Source organism: Nematostella vectensis, chromosome 2, assembly GCF_932526225.1.
Source record: "Nematostella vectensis chromosome 2, jaNemVect1.1, whole genome shotgun sequence".
Classification (NCBI taxonomy): Eukaryota; Metazoa; Cnidaria; class Anthozoa; order Actiniaria; family Edwardsiidae; genus Nematostella; species Nematostella vectensis.
The window spans coordinates 20983085-21000984 of NC_064035.1; the positions used below are offsets into that span (position 1 = coordinate 20983085).

Below are 17900 nucleotides of genomic sequence, written 5' to 3' on the forward strand. Positions count from 1 at the left end.
GTGCGGATTGGGGGCGAAGGCAGGATTCACAGTTAACATTAGCCACCTGCCGCCCCCTCGCCGCCCGGGTCTTAGAGAAAAGAAGTCCCCCGCGTGCACGGATGGCCCCGACAAACTCCGCACCTCCCATTCTAGGGGGGGGGGGGATTTTGAGGAATCGGTCTCGTTTAAGAAGTGGCACCAGATAACGTAGGGACGGTATACCCATACCGCCGTCCAATATAGCAGCGTGAAAGAAAGCCATGCACGTGTCGTGTGGCAATTTCAGCCAAGAGCGACAGGCCGCTCGCACACAGTTGTCAAACCACCGAAGGAAACCATCATTAACTGGGGCGAGTACCAGCTGGTGCATAAAGCGCGGTAAAAAGTAGGTTTTAAGTAAAATAAGCCGTTGGTGTGGTTTCAGGGGTGCTCTAGTGATGTTTTTGAACCCCTCCGTGAGAATCTCTCTACAGTCTGTCCGCACCCTAGCACCTCCGGCAGATTCAGGATCCCGAGGTACCTGTAGTCACTAGTGGGCCCAATAGAAGGGACTACCTTGCCTGCAACAGTAAGAAAGGGCTCGTCAACAACCATTCACTTCTTTGCGTTCCCATCCACGGCGATAGATAGTGTCGCGGATTTACCCTTCGGTCCAGAGCTAATTGTTAGACTACCCAGTGCTAGGTTTCTTTCAAAGGCTGACACGATTTTAGACAACCCAGCCCTTGTTTCGGCTAATAGCACCACATCGTCTGCGTAGGCCAGTGCATTCACCATAATTCCTCCAAATTTAACTCCAATCAGCGGATCTAGTTCTGATAGGGCCCAGTCAATTACCGCGTTGAAGATGAACGGAGACAGGGGTCACCTTGTTTCACCCCCTGCCTAACGCTTAGCGGCTGGCTCCCACGTCCACCGTGCTGTAAGATCGTAGTCGATCTACTATACAGGTCAAACACGTACGACAGTAACGGCGGCGGTATTCCAAGTCGCTTCAGGGCTAGGAGAATGGTCTTATGGCTGACGGAGTCAAATGCTTTGCTGACATCCACAAACACCAGGTTGAGCGGCTTTAGGTCACGTTTTGCCGAATAGATAATCGCAGAAAGATTGTTCGGCCTGAGCAGAGCTGCTCCGGTTGTGTACCGGACAACAGCCAGAGATTGAACTGGCTTCTAAGTTTCCCAAAAACCCAGCTTCCACACGTCACCAAATGATAAACCGTCTAAACCGGCAGCCGATTTTGTGCCCTTCTTAATTATCCCTTCTAACTCCGCTACGGAAACTGGTGCAAGGGTATCCCATGCTATGGGGTTAACAACCTCCACCACCCGAACATCTTCAACCGGCTTCTTCTCAAATATGGGTGCCCAGCTCTTTTGCATTTTTAAGAGAGTCATAGTTACTCCCGCCGTTTACCCGCGCTTGGTCGAATTTCTTCACTTTGACATTCAGAGCACTGGGCAGAAATCACATTGCGTCAACACCGTTTCCGGCCATCGCAATGCTTTGTTTTAATTAAACAGTCGGATTCCCCTAGTCACTGCCAGTTCTAAGTTATACTTTATACCGGCGGCGGGGATAAAAATAACTGGCATATCCGCGCTATGTCGCTTGTTTAATACTTATATCAAGTGGGTACAATTCTGTTGTAGGGTTTTCGCTTATAATCATTTTAGTTAGACGTAGTTAGAAGCGATTGCTGTTTAGCGAAATGGTGTTATTGAAGGGACTACCTCTGACCGATCCGATGGCTCAAGAAGACCGCTGACAGGTCTTCCCGGTCGGCCATCTTGGATCACGGTCATTCGTTATGCTCCGAGATACAGAGACACACTGACTCTTATTCGTAAGTTTGTTACCTTAGATGATTAGCCAATTGTTTGTATTAGGTATTCATACGTTTGTATATCGATTTGTATTGTAGAATCGTATCATCGTTTGTGATTAAAGACCATAGACAATCTACAATCGAGTTTTCTTCATGATACGATCGATTCGCCGCCATGGTTGTCATCGAATGCACTGTACCCGACTGTGAGTTCAAGACCACCGACGCGTCCGAGGCTGTGGCAATTGCCCTATTGGCCAACCACAACCTGGTCCACAGAAATGAGGCTCAACCCGGGCGCCTACCAGCCAACACAGCTCCCAAAGGGCCAAAACTAGACCGGCCGAAGATTGACGTCGGTGTAACAATGGAAGAGTGGGACATCTTTACACGAAGATGGGAAGTGTTCCGAGCAGGCTCTGGGATTGACGAAAACTCAGCCCCATCACAGCTTTTCCAGTGCGCTGGTACTGAGCTAGGAGACAGCATCCTCAAGGCTAACCCCAATGCTGCAAACGAGTCACTAACCCAACTGATGGAAGCCATGCGATCCCTCGCCATTATCCCCATTGCTACCTGTGTGCTCCGCACTGAACTCCTCCAGATGCGACAAGAGCGAGACGAGTCATTCAGGTCCTTCACGGCCAAAGTAAGAGGCAAAGCCGAAACCTGCGCCTACAACGCGAAGTGTTCATGTAATCGTCCCGTCGACTACACAGACCACGTAATCCGTGACGTCATCATTAACGGACTATACGATAACGAGATTCGGAGGGAAGTCCTGGGCATTGACGGTATCCTGGAGAAGCCGATAAATCAAGTCGTCGCCGTAGTAGAGAGTAAGGAAATGGCACGCAACGCCCTGCCCCCTTCCCCCTCATTATCCGGCGTCTCATCCTTCCAGAGACAGAAAACAAACCCACCGCACCCTGCCCCAAGCCCCCCTCAAGCGGATCAGGCGAAAGAAGCAACATGCCCCGGATGTCAAAAGACATTCAAGTTGTTTACCGAAGGAGCTCGCGGATGGAACAAAAAACCGCACCAGCTGTGCATCGACTGCCATAGGGTGAACCGGCGATCAAGACGCCCACAGCGACAGCCTCAACAACGCTTGCCCCAGGCCCCGACGGTCCATGCCACCCAAGAAGAGCCGATTGCTCAGATATCATCCCTCCACGGTGAGACGAAACAAGATACCCGCCCCACCACACACGCCACCACGGCCAAGCGGCCCGTACGTCTAGACCACCACATCTTCTCCAAGGGAGAATGGAAGCGAGCCCGCTTCAGGGATCACCCCAGGGTACCAATCACAATCTCGCTCGCACGAAAGGGCAGACATCGGAAGGAAACCGCCGACACCACCCCCGACATACACGCCGCCGTGTCTGCCATAGCAGACACCGGAGCACAATCCGACCTATGGTCCCTGGCGGACTTCTTAGCATGTGGCTTCTCGAGAGAAGAGCTCCAACCCATCAGACCTAGCCTAACGGCGGCTAATACTCGCCCATATCCATAGAAGGGGCGTTCTTCGCCAAACTTAGCGCAACATCCTACAGTGGACAATCCACGACGTCATTCTCCATGGTGTACGTAAGCAGCTCGGTACGAGATATGTACCTTTCCTACGACTCGCTTCTGAACCTAGACCTCCTGCCGCACTGTTTCCCACGCCCTGATGACGTCACAGAGGCCTCTAACGAGCGACGACCCGCCTCACAAAATAAAACCCGCCCCAACTACACCTCGCCAACCACCAATGCCGCTCGCATCGTCAACGAAGGATGTACCAAACCTGCCTCTGAACATGACGTCACATGTTCGTGCCCCCAGCGTGAGACAACCCCACCACGCCCTTCAGAGCTGCCGTTCCCCTGCACACCAGCGAACAACACTAAGATAAAAGCCTGGCTCCTGAACAGATACGCCTCCTCCACGTTTAATACCTGCCCTCATCGACCACTCCCTTGCATGGAGGGCCCGCCCGTAGAGATCCACGTGGACCCCACCTCCAAACCCACTGCCTGCCACACACCGGCCAATATACCCCTCCACTGGCAAAAACGCGTGTACGAAGACCTCCTCCGTGATGAAGCCCTTGGCGTGGTAGAGCGAGTCCCCTATGGCGAACCAGTCACGTGGTGCCACAGAATGGTAGTCACACGGAAGCACGATGGATCACCTCGCCGCACAGTGGACCTCTCACCACTCAACAAGTACTGCCAACGCGAGACGTATGCGACGGAATCACCGTTTCAACTCGCGCGGCGCATTCCCAACGACACATGGAAGACCGTGACCGACGCATGGAACGGTTACCACAGCGTACGCTTACGCTCATCAGACCGCCACTTGACCACCTTTATCACTCCATTTGGCCGCTGGCGCTACACACGGGCACCCCAAGGCTTCCTCTCCTCGGGGGATGGATACAATCGGAGGTTCGACGCCATCCTAGCTGAATTTGATGCGTTGACGACACGGTGCACTACGACCATGACCTGGAACAACACTGGTGGAGGACCATCGAATTCCTCACTCGCGTCGGACAGGCTGGGATAGTCCTCAATCCCGACAAATTTCAGTTCGCCGGGAGGAGCGTGAACTTCGCGGGATGCCACGTCTCAGACCACACCATTGAGCCACTCCCGAAATACCTCGACGCCATCAGAGAATTTCCCACCCCAACTAGCACGACAGACATCAGAAGCTGGTTTGGCCTGGTGAACCAAGTGTCCAATTACGCGCAACTCCGCGATCTGATGGCACCCTTTAAGCCATTCCTGAGTCCCCGCCACAAGTTCTTATGGTCATCCGAGCTCGAAAAAGCATTTCAAGCCTCCAAAGAAAAATATGTCAAAGCCATCCGCGAGGGAGTGGAGATTTTTGATATACATAAGCGCACCTGCCTACGCCCCGATTGGTCCAAGCGAGGGATCGGATACTTTTTACTACAGGAGCACTGCAGTTGCTCCTCCGGCATGCCCGACTGCTGTCCCGGGGGATGGGGAATCACCCTCGCCGGCTCCCGCTTCCTGTCGCCCGCCGAACAACGCTACGCTGCCATCGAGGGAGAGGCCCACGCCGTCTTGGGGCCTGGAACAGACCCGCTACTTTACACAAGGGTGCGACAACCTTGTGATGATCACCGACCACAAACCCCTGGTAAAGATCTTCGGCGATCGCACCCTGGATGAAATCTCGAACTCGCGACTCTTCCGCCTCAAGCAGCGCACCCTACCATGGCGTTTCGAGATACACCACCTGCCCGGAAAAAGCAACTACGCAGCAGATGCCACATCTAGACACCCATCCCAGTCAAACACGGAAGAGAAAGCCCCCCTATGCTCGGCGAGTCCCCCTGACGCCGCAGAGATGCGCTAATGACCGCCATACGGGACAGTGCCCAAGAGCTAGGCGCCATCTCCTGGACCCTCCTCGCGCAGGAAACAGCCGCAGACGCTCGCATGGGCAATCTTCTCCACTCTCTCGAGCAATGAACCCAACTTAACAAAGATGACCTCACCCTTGCAAACCTTGGACCCATTTACGAATCCATTTACCAGGAGGAGGGCGTCCTCATGTACCAATATCGAGTGGTGATCCCCCCATCCCTACGTCAGCGGGTACTCCAGAGCCTGCACGCCGCTCACCAAGGAACCTCATCGATGGAACAGCGGGCCCGGTCCATCGTATACTGGCCTGGCATGTCGAATGACATACGTGTCACCAGGGAGGAATGCCACGACTGTAACAGGAACGCGCCGTCACAGGCCAGAACCCCCCCTCTTCCCACTGCGCCACCATCAACCCCGTTCGAAGCAGTGTTCGCCGACTTCTTCGACTACAAAGGTTACCATTAACTCGTCGTAGGAGACCGCCTCTCTGGCTGGGTAGAAGTCTTAAGTTCCCCAGCCACGACCAACCTTGCAGGAAGCACAGGATTAATTCGCCACCTCCGCACCTTCTTCGCCACGTTCGGCGTACCCGAGGAGCTCTCGAGTGACGGAGGCCCAGAGTTCACCGCCAAGTCTACGGAGGACTTTCTACGAACCTGGGACGTCAAACAACGTCTGTCTTCAGTCAGCTTCCCACAGTCCAACGGCAGGGCCGAGGTGGCAGTTAAAACTGCAAAGCGTCTGCTGCTATTCAACACTGGTCCCACGGGAAGCCTTGACCAGGACCGATTCCTGAGAGCCATCCTACAGCTGCGGAACACACCCGACCCGGACTGCAGTTTATCACCGGCCCAGATCATTTTTGGGCGCCCCCTGAGGGACACACTGGCATTTGTCAACCGCCTGGAGAAGTTCTCCAACCCCCACATACGACCCCTCTGGCGTCAGGCATGGGCGGCGAAAGAGGACGCACTCCGAACGCGGATCTCCCGCACAACAGAGTCCCTCAGAGAGCACGCGCGACCCCTCCGCCCCCTCGCCATCGGCACAAGAGTCTTCCTGCAGAACCAGCAGGGCCCTAACCCGAACAAGTGGGACAGATCAGGGGTAGTCGTCGAAGCAGCAGGACACGATCAATACCGTGTGAAGGTAGATGGCTCCGAACGCGTAACACTACGAAACCGCCGCTTCCTACGTGCGTACACACCAGCCTTACCAACCATACCACAGGCGCCGTCAGGGGCCCCAGCAAAGACGCCATCAGTGGCTCCAGCCGCCCCATCCCCGCCCTCTCAAACATGTCACCATACTAATAGGACGGCGACACCAGCCACCACACCAGGTGTTCCCACCCCTGACCTCGCCACAGCCGCCCTAGCACTACAAGTATCGCCTGAAGAACCTGACGCTGCTGAAGAGAAGCAAGGACCCTCAACACCTGAAGCGATGACTCTGCCATCCCCACCCAACGCAGCGGCATGCCCCCGTCGCACCATACGACGACCCAAACAGTTTAAACCTGAGACAGGGACATGGACCAAATGAGTCCTCACCCCTATGCCCCACTATCATTGTGACATTGGTCCTCGGACTGGGGGGGATGAAGGGACTACCTCTGACCGATCCGATGGCTCAAGAAGACCGCTGACAGGTCTCCCCGGCCGGCCATCTTGGATCACGGTCATTCGTTATGCTCCGAGATACAGAGACACACTGACTCTTATTCGTAAGTTTGTTACCTTAGATGATTAGCCAATTGTTTGTATTAGGTATTCATACGTTTGTATATCGATTTGTATTGTAGAATCGTATCATCGTTTGTGATTAAAGACCATAGACAATCTACAACCGAGGAGTTTTCTTCAGTTATTATGACGGCTACCGAATTTAAATTTATGCGCATAATCAAAACAAACACACTTTCTTCGGTATAGTTCACTAATCTTGTAAGCCGTGCGAATGTCGCTTGCTTAATAGTTATAACAAAACCAATTTTCCTGTAAGCTTTCCCTATTTCAAATCATTGTAGCTGTTTTGGTATAAACAAAGATAGAAGCAACTGCAATTTAGCGAAATGTTGTTCATATAAAATTACCGAATTATAATTTGAGTCAAAACGAAAACTGTTTATACCGGCGGTCGGTGCTATCATATAATTAAAACAAACCCATGTTTGATGAATAATTTGTAGTCACTTGTTGTATGCATTTTTCCAAATTTAAGAAATGCCCTCTTTAAAAACAAATTTATCAGCATTGCTGTTATTATTTAGCATGTCTATTGTAAACATATGTTGTACAGAATTGAAAAACTGTTTAACTAGTTTCTGACTTGTGCTAAACTATATGTATGTGGTTCTTTAGCTGATAACAATAGAAGCAGTTCAAGAATATGTGACTTTCAAAATTGCGTCAAATGAAAACATAAACAGTTACATTAGAGAAAACCGTGAACACCGGTTAAACCATATTTGTTTACATACATTGTTTTTATTTATTTTCAGTAATTTCAATGAGCAAGCACTAACCAATGTCTACCGTAAACATATGTTGTACAGAATATTAGGCTTGAAAATCTGTTTAACCAGTTTCTGACTTGTGCTAAACTATATGTATGTGGTTCTTTAGCTGATAACAATAGAAGCAGACCAAGATAATATGACTTTCACATTTGCGTCAAATGAAAACATAAACAGTTACATTAGAGAAACAGTACTATCGTGAACACCGGTTAAACCAAATTTGTTTACATACATTGTTTTCATTTATTTTCTGTTATTTCAATGAGCAAGCACTAACCATTGTCTATCGTAAACATTTGTTGTACAGAATATTAGGCTTTGTTTTTTCATTGATTTTCTGTATTTCCAATAAGCAAGTACTAACCAATGTCTATCGTAAAGATATGTTGTACAGAATATATGTTTAGACACATTATTTTTATTGATTTCTCGGGAATATCAGTAAACAAGTACTATCCTACAAATCTCATTTTTTAACATTTTGTTAAAATGACATGACTTTCTGTAAATGAAGAAGTGCAGTTATCCCTGTAATGTTGATGTCTTGTCTTAAGCATGGTTACTAATTTGCCATAGATAAAATAAATGCACTATAGTATATCTTAATGACATTGAATTATTAGGAAAAACATGGTGATAACATGTAAAAATAAACACATCGTTTATCAGAATTTTCTAGTTTATACCAATTTCATGTACATTGTGTACAATATTCTCATACACACGAATTTGCAATTAATGCTTATTTTTACCTACAATACTATACTATACAATACTATACTACAATACTATAGGCATTTTTTTAGACTTGTCAAAGGCATTTAACACCATAAACCACAATATCCTTCTTCAAAAACTGCAATTTTATGGTATAAGAGGAATTCCACTGCTTTGGTTCCAAAATTATCTTTCAAACCGAAAACAATGCGTTAATTATAAAGATACAAAGTCAGAAGAATATAATATAACCTGTGGTGTTCCTCAAGTTCCATTTTTGGGCCCTTACTATTTCTAATATACATTACTGATGTCCCTAATGCCACGGAACTGTTTTCATTTACTCTTTTTGCTGATGACACAAACTTAATTTTCAAATCGAAATCTGCTGAGGACATGGATGAAATTTTAAACTCCGAGCTATTTAAACTAACAGAATGGTTTAAGACAAAAAAAAATTATCACTTAACACTAAAAAAACAAACTATATTATATTCAGAAACAGCAAAAGAAAAACGAAAAATACAACAAACAACGATAAACAACGAACCAATCCAGATGGTAAATGAAACTAAATTCTTAGGACTCATCATTGATAGTCAATTAAATTGGAAGTCGCATATTAACCATGTCAGAACTAAAATCACTAAAAATGTTGGAATAATGAATAAACTTCGCTTTTATTTGCTGAAGGGACTACCTCTGACCGATCCGATGGCTCAAGAAGACCGCTGACAGGTCTCCCCGGTCGGCCATCTTGGATCACGGTCATTCGTTATGTTCCGAGATACAGAGACACATTGACTCTTATTCGTAAGTTTGTTACCTTAGATGATTAGCCAATTGTTTGTATTAGGTATTCATACGTTTGTACATCGATTTGTATTGTAGAATCGTATCATCGTTTGTGATTAAAGACCATAAACAATCTACAATCGAGGAGTTTTCTTCATGATACGATCGTTTCGCCGCCATGGTTGTCATCGAATGCACTGTACCCGACTGCGAGTTCAAGACCACCGACGCGTCCGAGGCTGTGGCAATTGCCCTATTGGCCAACCACAACCTGGTCCACAGAAATGAGGCTCAACCCGGGCGCCTACCAGCCAACACAGCTCCCAAAGGGCCAAAACTAGACCGGCCGAAGATTGACGTCGGCGTAACAATGGAAGAGTGGAACATCTTTACACGAAGATGGGAAGTGTTCCGAGCAGGCTCTGGGATTGACGAAAATTCAGCCCCATCACAGCTTTTCCAGTGCGCTGGCACTGAGCTGGGAGACAGCATCCTCAAGGCTAACCCCAATGCTGCAAACGAGTCACTAACCCAACTGATGGAAGCCATGCGATCCCTCGCCATTATCCCCATTGCTACCTGTGTGCTCCGCACTGAACTCCTCCAGATGCGACAAGAGCGAGACGAGTCATTCAGGTCCTTCACGGCCAAAGTAAGAGGCAAAGCCGAAACCTGCGCCTACAACGCGAAGTGCTCATGTAATCGTCCCGTCGACTACACAGACCATGTAATCCGTGACGTCATCATTAACGGACTATACGATAACGAGATTCGGAGGGAAGTCCTGGGCATTGACGGTATCCTGGAGAAGCCGATAAATCAAGTCATCGCCGTAGTAGAGAGTAAAGAAATGGCACGCAACGCCCTGCCCCCTTCCCCCTCATTATCCGCCCTCTCATCCTTCCAGAGACAGAAAACAAACTCACCGCACCCTGCCCCAAGCCCCCCTCAAGCGGATCAGGCGAAAGAAGCAACATGCCCCGGATGTCAAAAGACATTCAAGCTGTTTACCGAAGGAGCTCGCGGATGGAACAAAAAACCGCACCAGCTGTGCATCGACTGTCATAGGGTGAACCGGCGATCAAGACGCCCACAGCGACAGCCTCAACAACGCTCGCCCCAGGCCCCGACGGTCCATGTCAACCAAGCAGAGCCGATTGCTCAGATATCATCCCTCCACGGTGAGACGAAACAAGATACCCGCCCCACCACACACGCCACCACGGCCAAGCGGCCCGTACGTCTAGACCACCACATCTTCTCCAAGGGAGAATGGAAGCGAGCCCGCTTCAGGGATCACCCCAGGGTACCAATCACAATCTCGCTCGCACGAAAGGGCAGACATCGGAAGGAAACCGCCGACACCACCCCCGACATACACGCCGCCGTGTCTGCCATAGCAGACACCGGAGCACAATCCGACCTATGGTCCCTGGCGGACTTCTTAGCATGTGGCTTCTCGAGAGAAGAGCTCCAACCCATCAGACCTAGCCTAACGGCGGCTAATAACTCGCCCATATCCATAGAAGGGGCGTTCTTCGCCAAACTTAGCGCAACATCCTACAGTGGACAATCCACGACGTCATTCTCCATGGTGTACGTGAGCAGCTCGGTACGAGATATGTACCTTTCTTACGACTCGCTTCTGAACCTAGACCTCCTGCCGCACTGTTTCCCACGCCCTGATGACGTCACAGAGGCCTCTAACGAGCGACGACCCGCCTCACAAAATAAAACCCGCCCCAACTACACCTCGCCAACCACCAATGCCGCTCGCATCGTCAACGAAGGATGTACCAAACCTGCCTCTGAACATGACGTCACATGTTCGTGCCCCCAGCGTGAGACAACCCCACCACGCCCTTCAGAGCTGCCGTTCCCCTGCACACCAGCGAACAACACTAAGATGAAAGCCTGGCTCCTGAACAGATACGCCTCCTCCACGTTTAATACCTGCCCTCACCGAGCACTCCCTTGCATGGAGGGCCCGCCCGTAGAGATCCACGTGGACCCCACCTCCAAACCCACTGCCTGCCACACACCGGCCAATATACCCCTCCACTGGCAAAAACGCGTGTACGAAGACCTCCTCCGTGATGAAGCCCTTGGCGTGGTAGAGCGAGTCCCATATGGCGAACCAGTCACGTGGTGCCACAGAATGGTAGTCACACGGAAGCACGATGGATCACCTCGCCGCACAGTGGACCTCTCACCACTCAACAAGTACTGCCAACGCGAGACGTATGCGACGGAATCACCGTTTCAACTCGCGCGGCGCATTCCCAACGACACATGGAAGACCGTGACCGACGCATGGAACGGTTACCACAGCGTACCCTTACGCTTATCAGACCGCCACCTGACCACCTTTATCACTCCATTTGGCCGCTGGCGCTACACACGGGCACCCCAAGGCTTCCTCTCCTCGGGGGATGGATACAATCGGAGGTTCGACGCCATCCTAGCTGAATTTGAGCGCAAAGAACGATGCGTCGACGACACGGTGCACTACGACCATGACCTCACTCGCGTCGGACAGGCTGGGATAGTCCTCAATCCCGACAAATTTCAGTTCGCCGGGAGGAGCGTGGACTTCTCGGGATTCCACGTCTCAGACCACACCATTGAGCCACTCCCGAAATACCTCGACGCCATCAGAGAATTTCCCACCCCAACTAGCACGACAGGCATCAGAAGCTGGTTTGGCCTGGTGAACCAAGTGTCCAATTACGCGCAACTCCGCGATCTGATGGCACCCTTTAAGCCATTCCTGAGTCCCCGCCACAAGTTCTTATGGTCATCCGAGCTCGAAGGAGCATTTCAAGCCTCCAAAGAACAAATTGTCAAAGCCATCCGCGAGGGAGTGGAGATTTTTGATATACATAAGCGCACCTGCCTACGCCCCGATTGGTCCAAGCGAGGGATCGGATACTTTTTACTACAGCAGCACTGCAGTTGCTTCTCCGGCATGCCCGACTGCTGTCCCGGGGGATGGGGAATCACCCTCGCCGGCTCCCGCTTCCTGTCGCCCGCCGAACAACGCTACGCTGCCATCGAGGGAGAGGCCCTCGCCGTTGCTTGGGGCCTGGAACAGACCCGCTACTTTACACAAGGGTGCGACAACCTTGTGATCATCACCGACCACAAACCCCTGGTAAAGATCTTCGGCGATCGCACCCTGGATGAAATCTCGAACTCGCGACTCTTCCGCCTCAAGCAGCGCACCCTACCATGGCGTTTCGAGATACACCACCTGCCCGGAAAAAGCAACTACGCAGCAGATGCCACATCTAGACACCCATCCCAGTCAAACACGGAAGAGAAAGCCCCCCTATGCTCGGCGAGTCCCCCTGACGCCGCAGAGATTGCGCTAATGACCGCCATACGGGACACTGCCCAAGAGCTAGGCGCCATCTCCTGGACCCTCCTCGCGCAGGAAACAGCCGCAGACGCTCGCATGGGCAATCTTCTCCACTCTCTCGAGCAAGGAACCCAACTTAACAAAGATGACCCCACCCTGGCAAACCTTGGACCCATTTACGAATCCATTTACCAGGAGGAGGGCGTCCTCATGTACCAAGATCGAGTGGTGATCCCCCCATCCCTACGTCAGCGGGTACTCCAGAGCCTGCACGCCGCTCACCAAGGAACCTCATCGATGGAACAGCGGGCCCGGTCCATCGTATACTGGCCTGGCATGTCGAATGACATACGTGTCACCAGGGAGAAATGCCACGACTGTAACAGGAACGCGCCGTCACAGGCCAGAACCCCCCCTCTTCCCACTGCGCCACCATCAACCCCGTTCGAAGCAGTGTTCGCCGACTTCTTCGACTACAAAGGTTACCATTACCTCGTCGTAGGAGACCGCCTCTCTGGCTGGGTAGAAGTCTTAAGTTCCCCAGCCACGACCAACCTTGCAGGAAGCACAGGATTAATTCGCCACCTCCGCACCTTCTTCGCCACGTTCGGCGTACCCGAGGAGCTCTCGAGTGACGGAGGCCCAGAGTTCACCGCCAAGTCTACGGAGGACTTCCTACGAACCTGGGACGTCAAACAACGTCTGTCTTCAGTCAGCTTCCCACAGTCCAACGGCAGGGCCGAGGTGGCAGTTAAAACTGCAAAGCGTCTGCTGCTATCCAACACTGGTCCCACGGGAAGCCTTGACCAGGACCGATTCCTGAGAGCCATCCTACAGCTGCGGAACACACCCGACCCGGACTGCAGTTTATCACCGGCCCAGATCATTTTTGGGCGCCCCCTGAGGGACACACTCGCATTTGTCAACCGCCTGGAGAAGTTCTCCAACCCCCACATACGACCCCTCTGGCGTCAGGCATGGGCGGCGAAGGAGGACGCACTCCGAACGCGGATCTCCCGCACAACAGAGTCCCTCAGAGAGCACGCGCGACCCCTCCGCCCCCTCGCCATCGGCACAAGAGTCTTCCTGCAGAACCAGCAGGGCCCTAACCCGAACAAGTGGGACAGATCAGGGGTAGTCGTCGAAGCAGCAGGACACGATCAATACCGTGTGAAGGTAGATGGCTCCGGACGCGTAACACTACGAAACCGCCGCTTCCTACGTGCGTACACACCAGCCTTACCAACCATACCTAAGGCGCCGTCAGGGGCCCCAGCAAAGACACCATCAATGGCTCCAGCCGCCCCATCCCCGCCCTCTCAAACATGTCACCATACTAATAGGACGGCGACACCAGCCACCACACCAGGTGTTCCCACCCCTGACCTCGCCACAGCCGCCCTAGCACTACAAGTATCGCCTGAAGAACCTGACGCTGCTGAAGAGAAGCAAGGACCCTCAACACCTGAAGCGATGACCCTGCCGTCCCCACCCAACGCAGCGGCACGCCCCCGTCGCACCATACGACAAACAGTTTGAACCTGAGACAGGGACATGGACCGAATGAGTCCTCACCCCTATGCCCCACCATCATTGTGACATTGGTCCTCGGACTGGGGGGGATGAAGGAACTACCTCTGACCGATCCGATGGCTCAAGCAGACCGCTGACAGGTCTCCCCGGTCGGCCATCTTGGATCACGGTCATTCGTTATGCTCCGAGATACAGAGACACACTGACTCTTATTCGTAAGTTTGTTACCTTAGATGATTAGCCAATTGTTTGTATTAGGTATTCATACGTTTGTACATCGATTTGTATTGTAGAATCGTATCATCGTTTGTGATTAAAGACCATAAACAATCTACAATCGAGGAGTTTTCTTCATTTGCCTAAATTTAGCCTAAAAACTTTATATTTTACATTTGTTCATCCGTACATACACTATGGAAACATCAACTGGGCAAGTAATTATGACACAAGTTTAAAACGAATATTCCTTTTGCAAAAAAGGTGTGTTAGAATAATAACAAATTCTCATTACCTCAGTCACACTGAGCCCTTATCCAAAGAAGAAAGGCTTCTTACGTTCTATCTATGACATTAACACCCTTGAAACTGCATTATTCATGTATAAATTCGACAATAATCAATTACCGGGGACTTTTGATAACTTTTTTAAAACAAATAATACAATCCACAGCTATAACATGAGAAATTCATGCGACTATCGCACAACTCTTAGAAAATTTTCAATTTCGTACAGGGGTCCAAAAATCTGGAGCAACCTCACTTGTCAAGCAAAACAATGCAGATCAGTAAATATGTTCAAAAAGATTGTAAAAGACAATATCCTCTCTCAAAAAGCAGCTATTGATTTATAGATATGATTCTACTTTATTTCATCAAATCAGCCACATGTAAATTTAATAATAAGGATTCCTTAGTCAAATCAAGAACATTCATATACATTTTAGTAGAGACGCTACTTAGTCTGCGACAGGGATCTACACCTCATAAGCATTGTGCTTTTAGTAGACTCCTCATCATCACTATTTTTTGCATTATTATCATTATACTATTATTTGGTGAAATAAACTTGACTGATTGATACCTCTCACTAGAATTGGATCTAATATTTTTGCTATTATTGTCACAATATTATTTTCTCAAGTTGTCTTTACCAAATGTTTAACATATGTTGCATTAGCTAAAGACATATTTTACATTGTAAGTTTTTAAAATTTTATTCAGATTTCCATTAGAGAGTACTTTTGGTAGCTATTTAGCTCAAACATGTGTTTATTTACATCTATTTCTGTTTTTCAACAGATTAAAGCAAAAACATTATCCGATAAAGGACATTCATTCAGTGAGTATAAATACTGTTCATTACAAACCACAGTTATATACTTACATAAATCTCATTTTTTTTCTGGTTACAGAAAGCAACCAGTACTTTGACGTATCCAGTTAAGTAAGTATAATACTATTCATTACATAGCACTGTTATAACATTATGTTTGTTGGACCACAGACTCTTTGCAAAGTACAGTTGGATTGTGATAAAAAAAAATGTCTATTATTAAGGATGCCCTGTAGTAGAAGGAATGCCTCTAAACTGAGGCTTTAATCAACATAAATCTACAGCTTGTAAAACTAAACCGAAAACTAAGCAAGATGGCTGCCCCTAGAGATTCTATGGGGTAAATCCGCTGTACAACAATAAACATAACACAGGCAGCCCAACACGTAATGTTCAAGGTTCTTAACATACATAAATACTACATTCACCCCTCGGTTAGAGGTTAAGTCTGTTCACTGGACGTCGGGTCCTCTCCGAACGTCGCAAGGGAGGCTGCCCATCAAGGCCTGTACTGACCTGTGGCACTTCTTCACCCACACCTATCTCCACTTCTATCTCCGAGGAAGGTGGGGAACTACCAGTAGCAGGGTGATGCTCACCTGGAACAGTAGGCTTAACTTGAGGGAGTGGGTACATTGTTGGTACTTCACCTTTGGGGGCAAGATGCTTGGTAGAGACTGTTGTTTCTCGGCCGTCTGGATAGCGCACATGGGCGTAGTGAGGATTCGCCTGAAGCAATTCCACCTCATCAACTAACGGATCTGTCTTGCTTGCACGGACGTGACGCTTGAGTAGGACCGGTCCAGGCTCACTCATCCATGTTGGGATGGAAGATCCGGAAGAGGATCGCCTGGGAAAACCGAAGAATCGCTCATGGGGTGTCTCATTGGTAGTCGTGCACAACAGAGAACGAATGGAGTGTAGAACATCAGGGAGGACTTCTTGCCAGCGCTTTACTGGCAGATTCTTAGACTTCAGGGATGCTGAAATTGCCTTCCATACCACTCCATTATACCTCTCCACTTGCCCATTGCCTTCGGGATTGTAAGCAGTTGTCCTGCTTGTGGCTACCCCTTTTTCATTCAGGAAGTCTCGCAGTTCCTGGCTGATCAAGGAGGAGCCCCTGTCCGAATGTACATAGGCTGGCATACCGAACATCGTAAACAAGGAGGTAAGACACTTGATCACTGTTGGTGTAGACACATCAGGACAAGGGAAGACAAAAGGGAATCTTGAATATTCATCAACCACATTGAGGAAGAACTTGTTGCCATTGTTACTTGGCAAGGGGCCCTTGAAATCAATGTTTATCCTCTCGAAAGGTTGAGTAGCCTTAATGAGAGGAACTTTGGGAGGTTGATGAAACTGTGGTTTGCATTCACAACAAACTGGACACTTACTTGTCATGCTCTTGATCTCCTCAAGGGAATAAGGGAGGTTCTTGGTGCGTACGAAGTGGTTGAGTCGGGTGACCCCTGGATGACAGAGTGACTCGTGGAGCTGGTAGAGGGGATCTTCACTCAACGTGGCGCAAGTAGCTCTGGACAGAGTGTCGGGTGGAATGTTCTCTTTACCAGGACGGTAAATGATATCGAAACTATAGCAGGAGAGTTCGATCTTCCACCGCATGATCTTATCATTCTTGATCTTCCCTTTGTGGCACTGGTCAAACATGTAAGATACTGATTTCTGGTCTGTTTTAAGAGTGAAGTGCCTCCCTGTTAGGAAGTGCCTCCAGTGTCGGACAGCTTCTACAATCGCTTGTGCCTCTTTCTCAACTGAGGCGTGCTTGAGCTCGCTGCCCTGTAAGGCTCTTGAGAAGAATGCAACTGGCCTCCCATTTTGGCTGAGAGTGGCAGCTAATGCCACCTCTGAAGCATCCGTCTCAACTTCAAATGGAATGCTTTCATCGATTGCACTAACAAAAGCTTCCTCCACCGTCTTCTTGATACTCTCAAAGGCCGCGACAGCGGGCTCGGGTAATGGAAAAACCTTGCAGGAGGTTATTGGCTTGATTCGATCCGAGTATGCGGGTATCCATTGTGAGTAGTAGGAAAACAATCCGAGGCATCTGTTCAGAGACTTTGAGTCACTTGGAACGGGTAGCTCTCGCAAAGGGCGTAGACGTTCTGGGTCTGGACTGATATTCCCTTCCTCAACCACATATCCAAGGATAGGAAGACGCCTGGTGGAGAAGATGCTCTTGTCGTTGTTATAGCAGATGTTCTTGCGCTTAGCAGCTTCAAGGAAACTCTGAAGGTTGGAATCATGCTCTTCTTGGTCTTTCCCACAGATTGTGATGTTGTCGAGATAAGGGAAGACCGCCTTGAGATTGTTTTCTTCCACAAACTTAGTCATCTCTCTCTGGAAGCAGGCCACCCCGTTGGTGACGCCGAATGGGAGTCGGCTAAACTGATACAGGTTAC

At 49.6% G+C, this 17900-nt stretch overlaps 1 protein-coding gene across 3 annotated transcripts in view; it reads left to right on the forward strand.

The window, feature by feature from the left end:
* The first annotated feature begins 1758 nt into the window (after positions 1 to 1758).
* The window catches only part of LOC125560701, a 32938-nt gene continuing 16796 nt past the window's right edge, over positions 1759 to 17900 (forward strand). Inside the window, exons 1-6 of one of the 3 annotated variants that reach the window (XR_007306807.1) lie at positions 1759 to 1831; positions 6821 to 6940; positions 9146 to 9265; positions 9344 to 14356; positions 15441 to 15480; positions 15554 to 15585. Coding sequence is in view for 1 of the 3 variants with exons in the window: in XM_048722972.1 (XP_048578929.1) it covers positions 9426 to 14147 (4722 nt within the window). In the remaining 2 variants the exon portion in view is untranslated. Of the gene's footprint in view, positions 1832 to 6820; positions 6941 to 9145; positions 9266 to 9343; positions 14428 to 15440; positions 15481 to 15553; positions 15616 to 17900 lie in introns of those variants that run through there. The other 2 variants (XR_007306809.1, XM_048722972.1) reach the window with 2 other exon arrangements.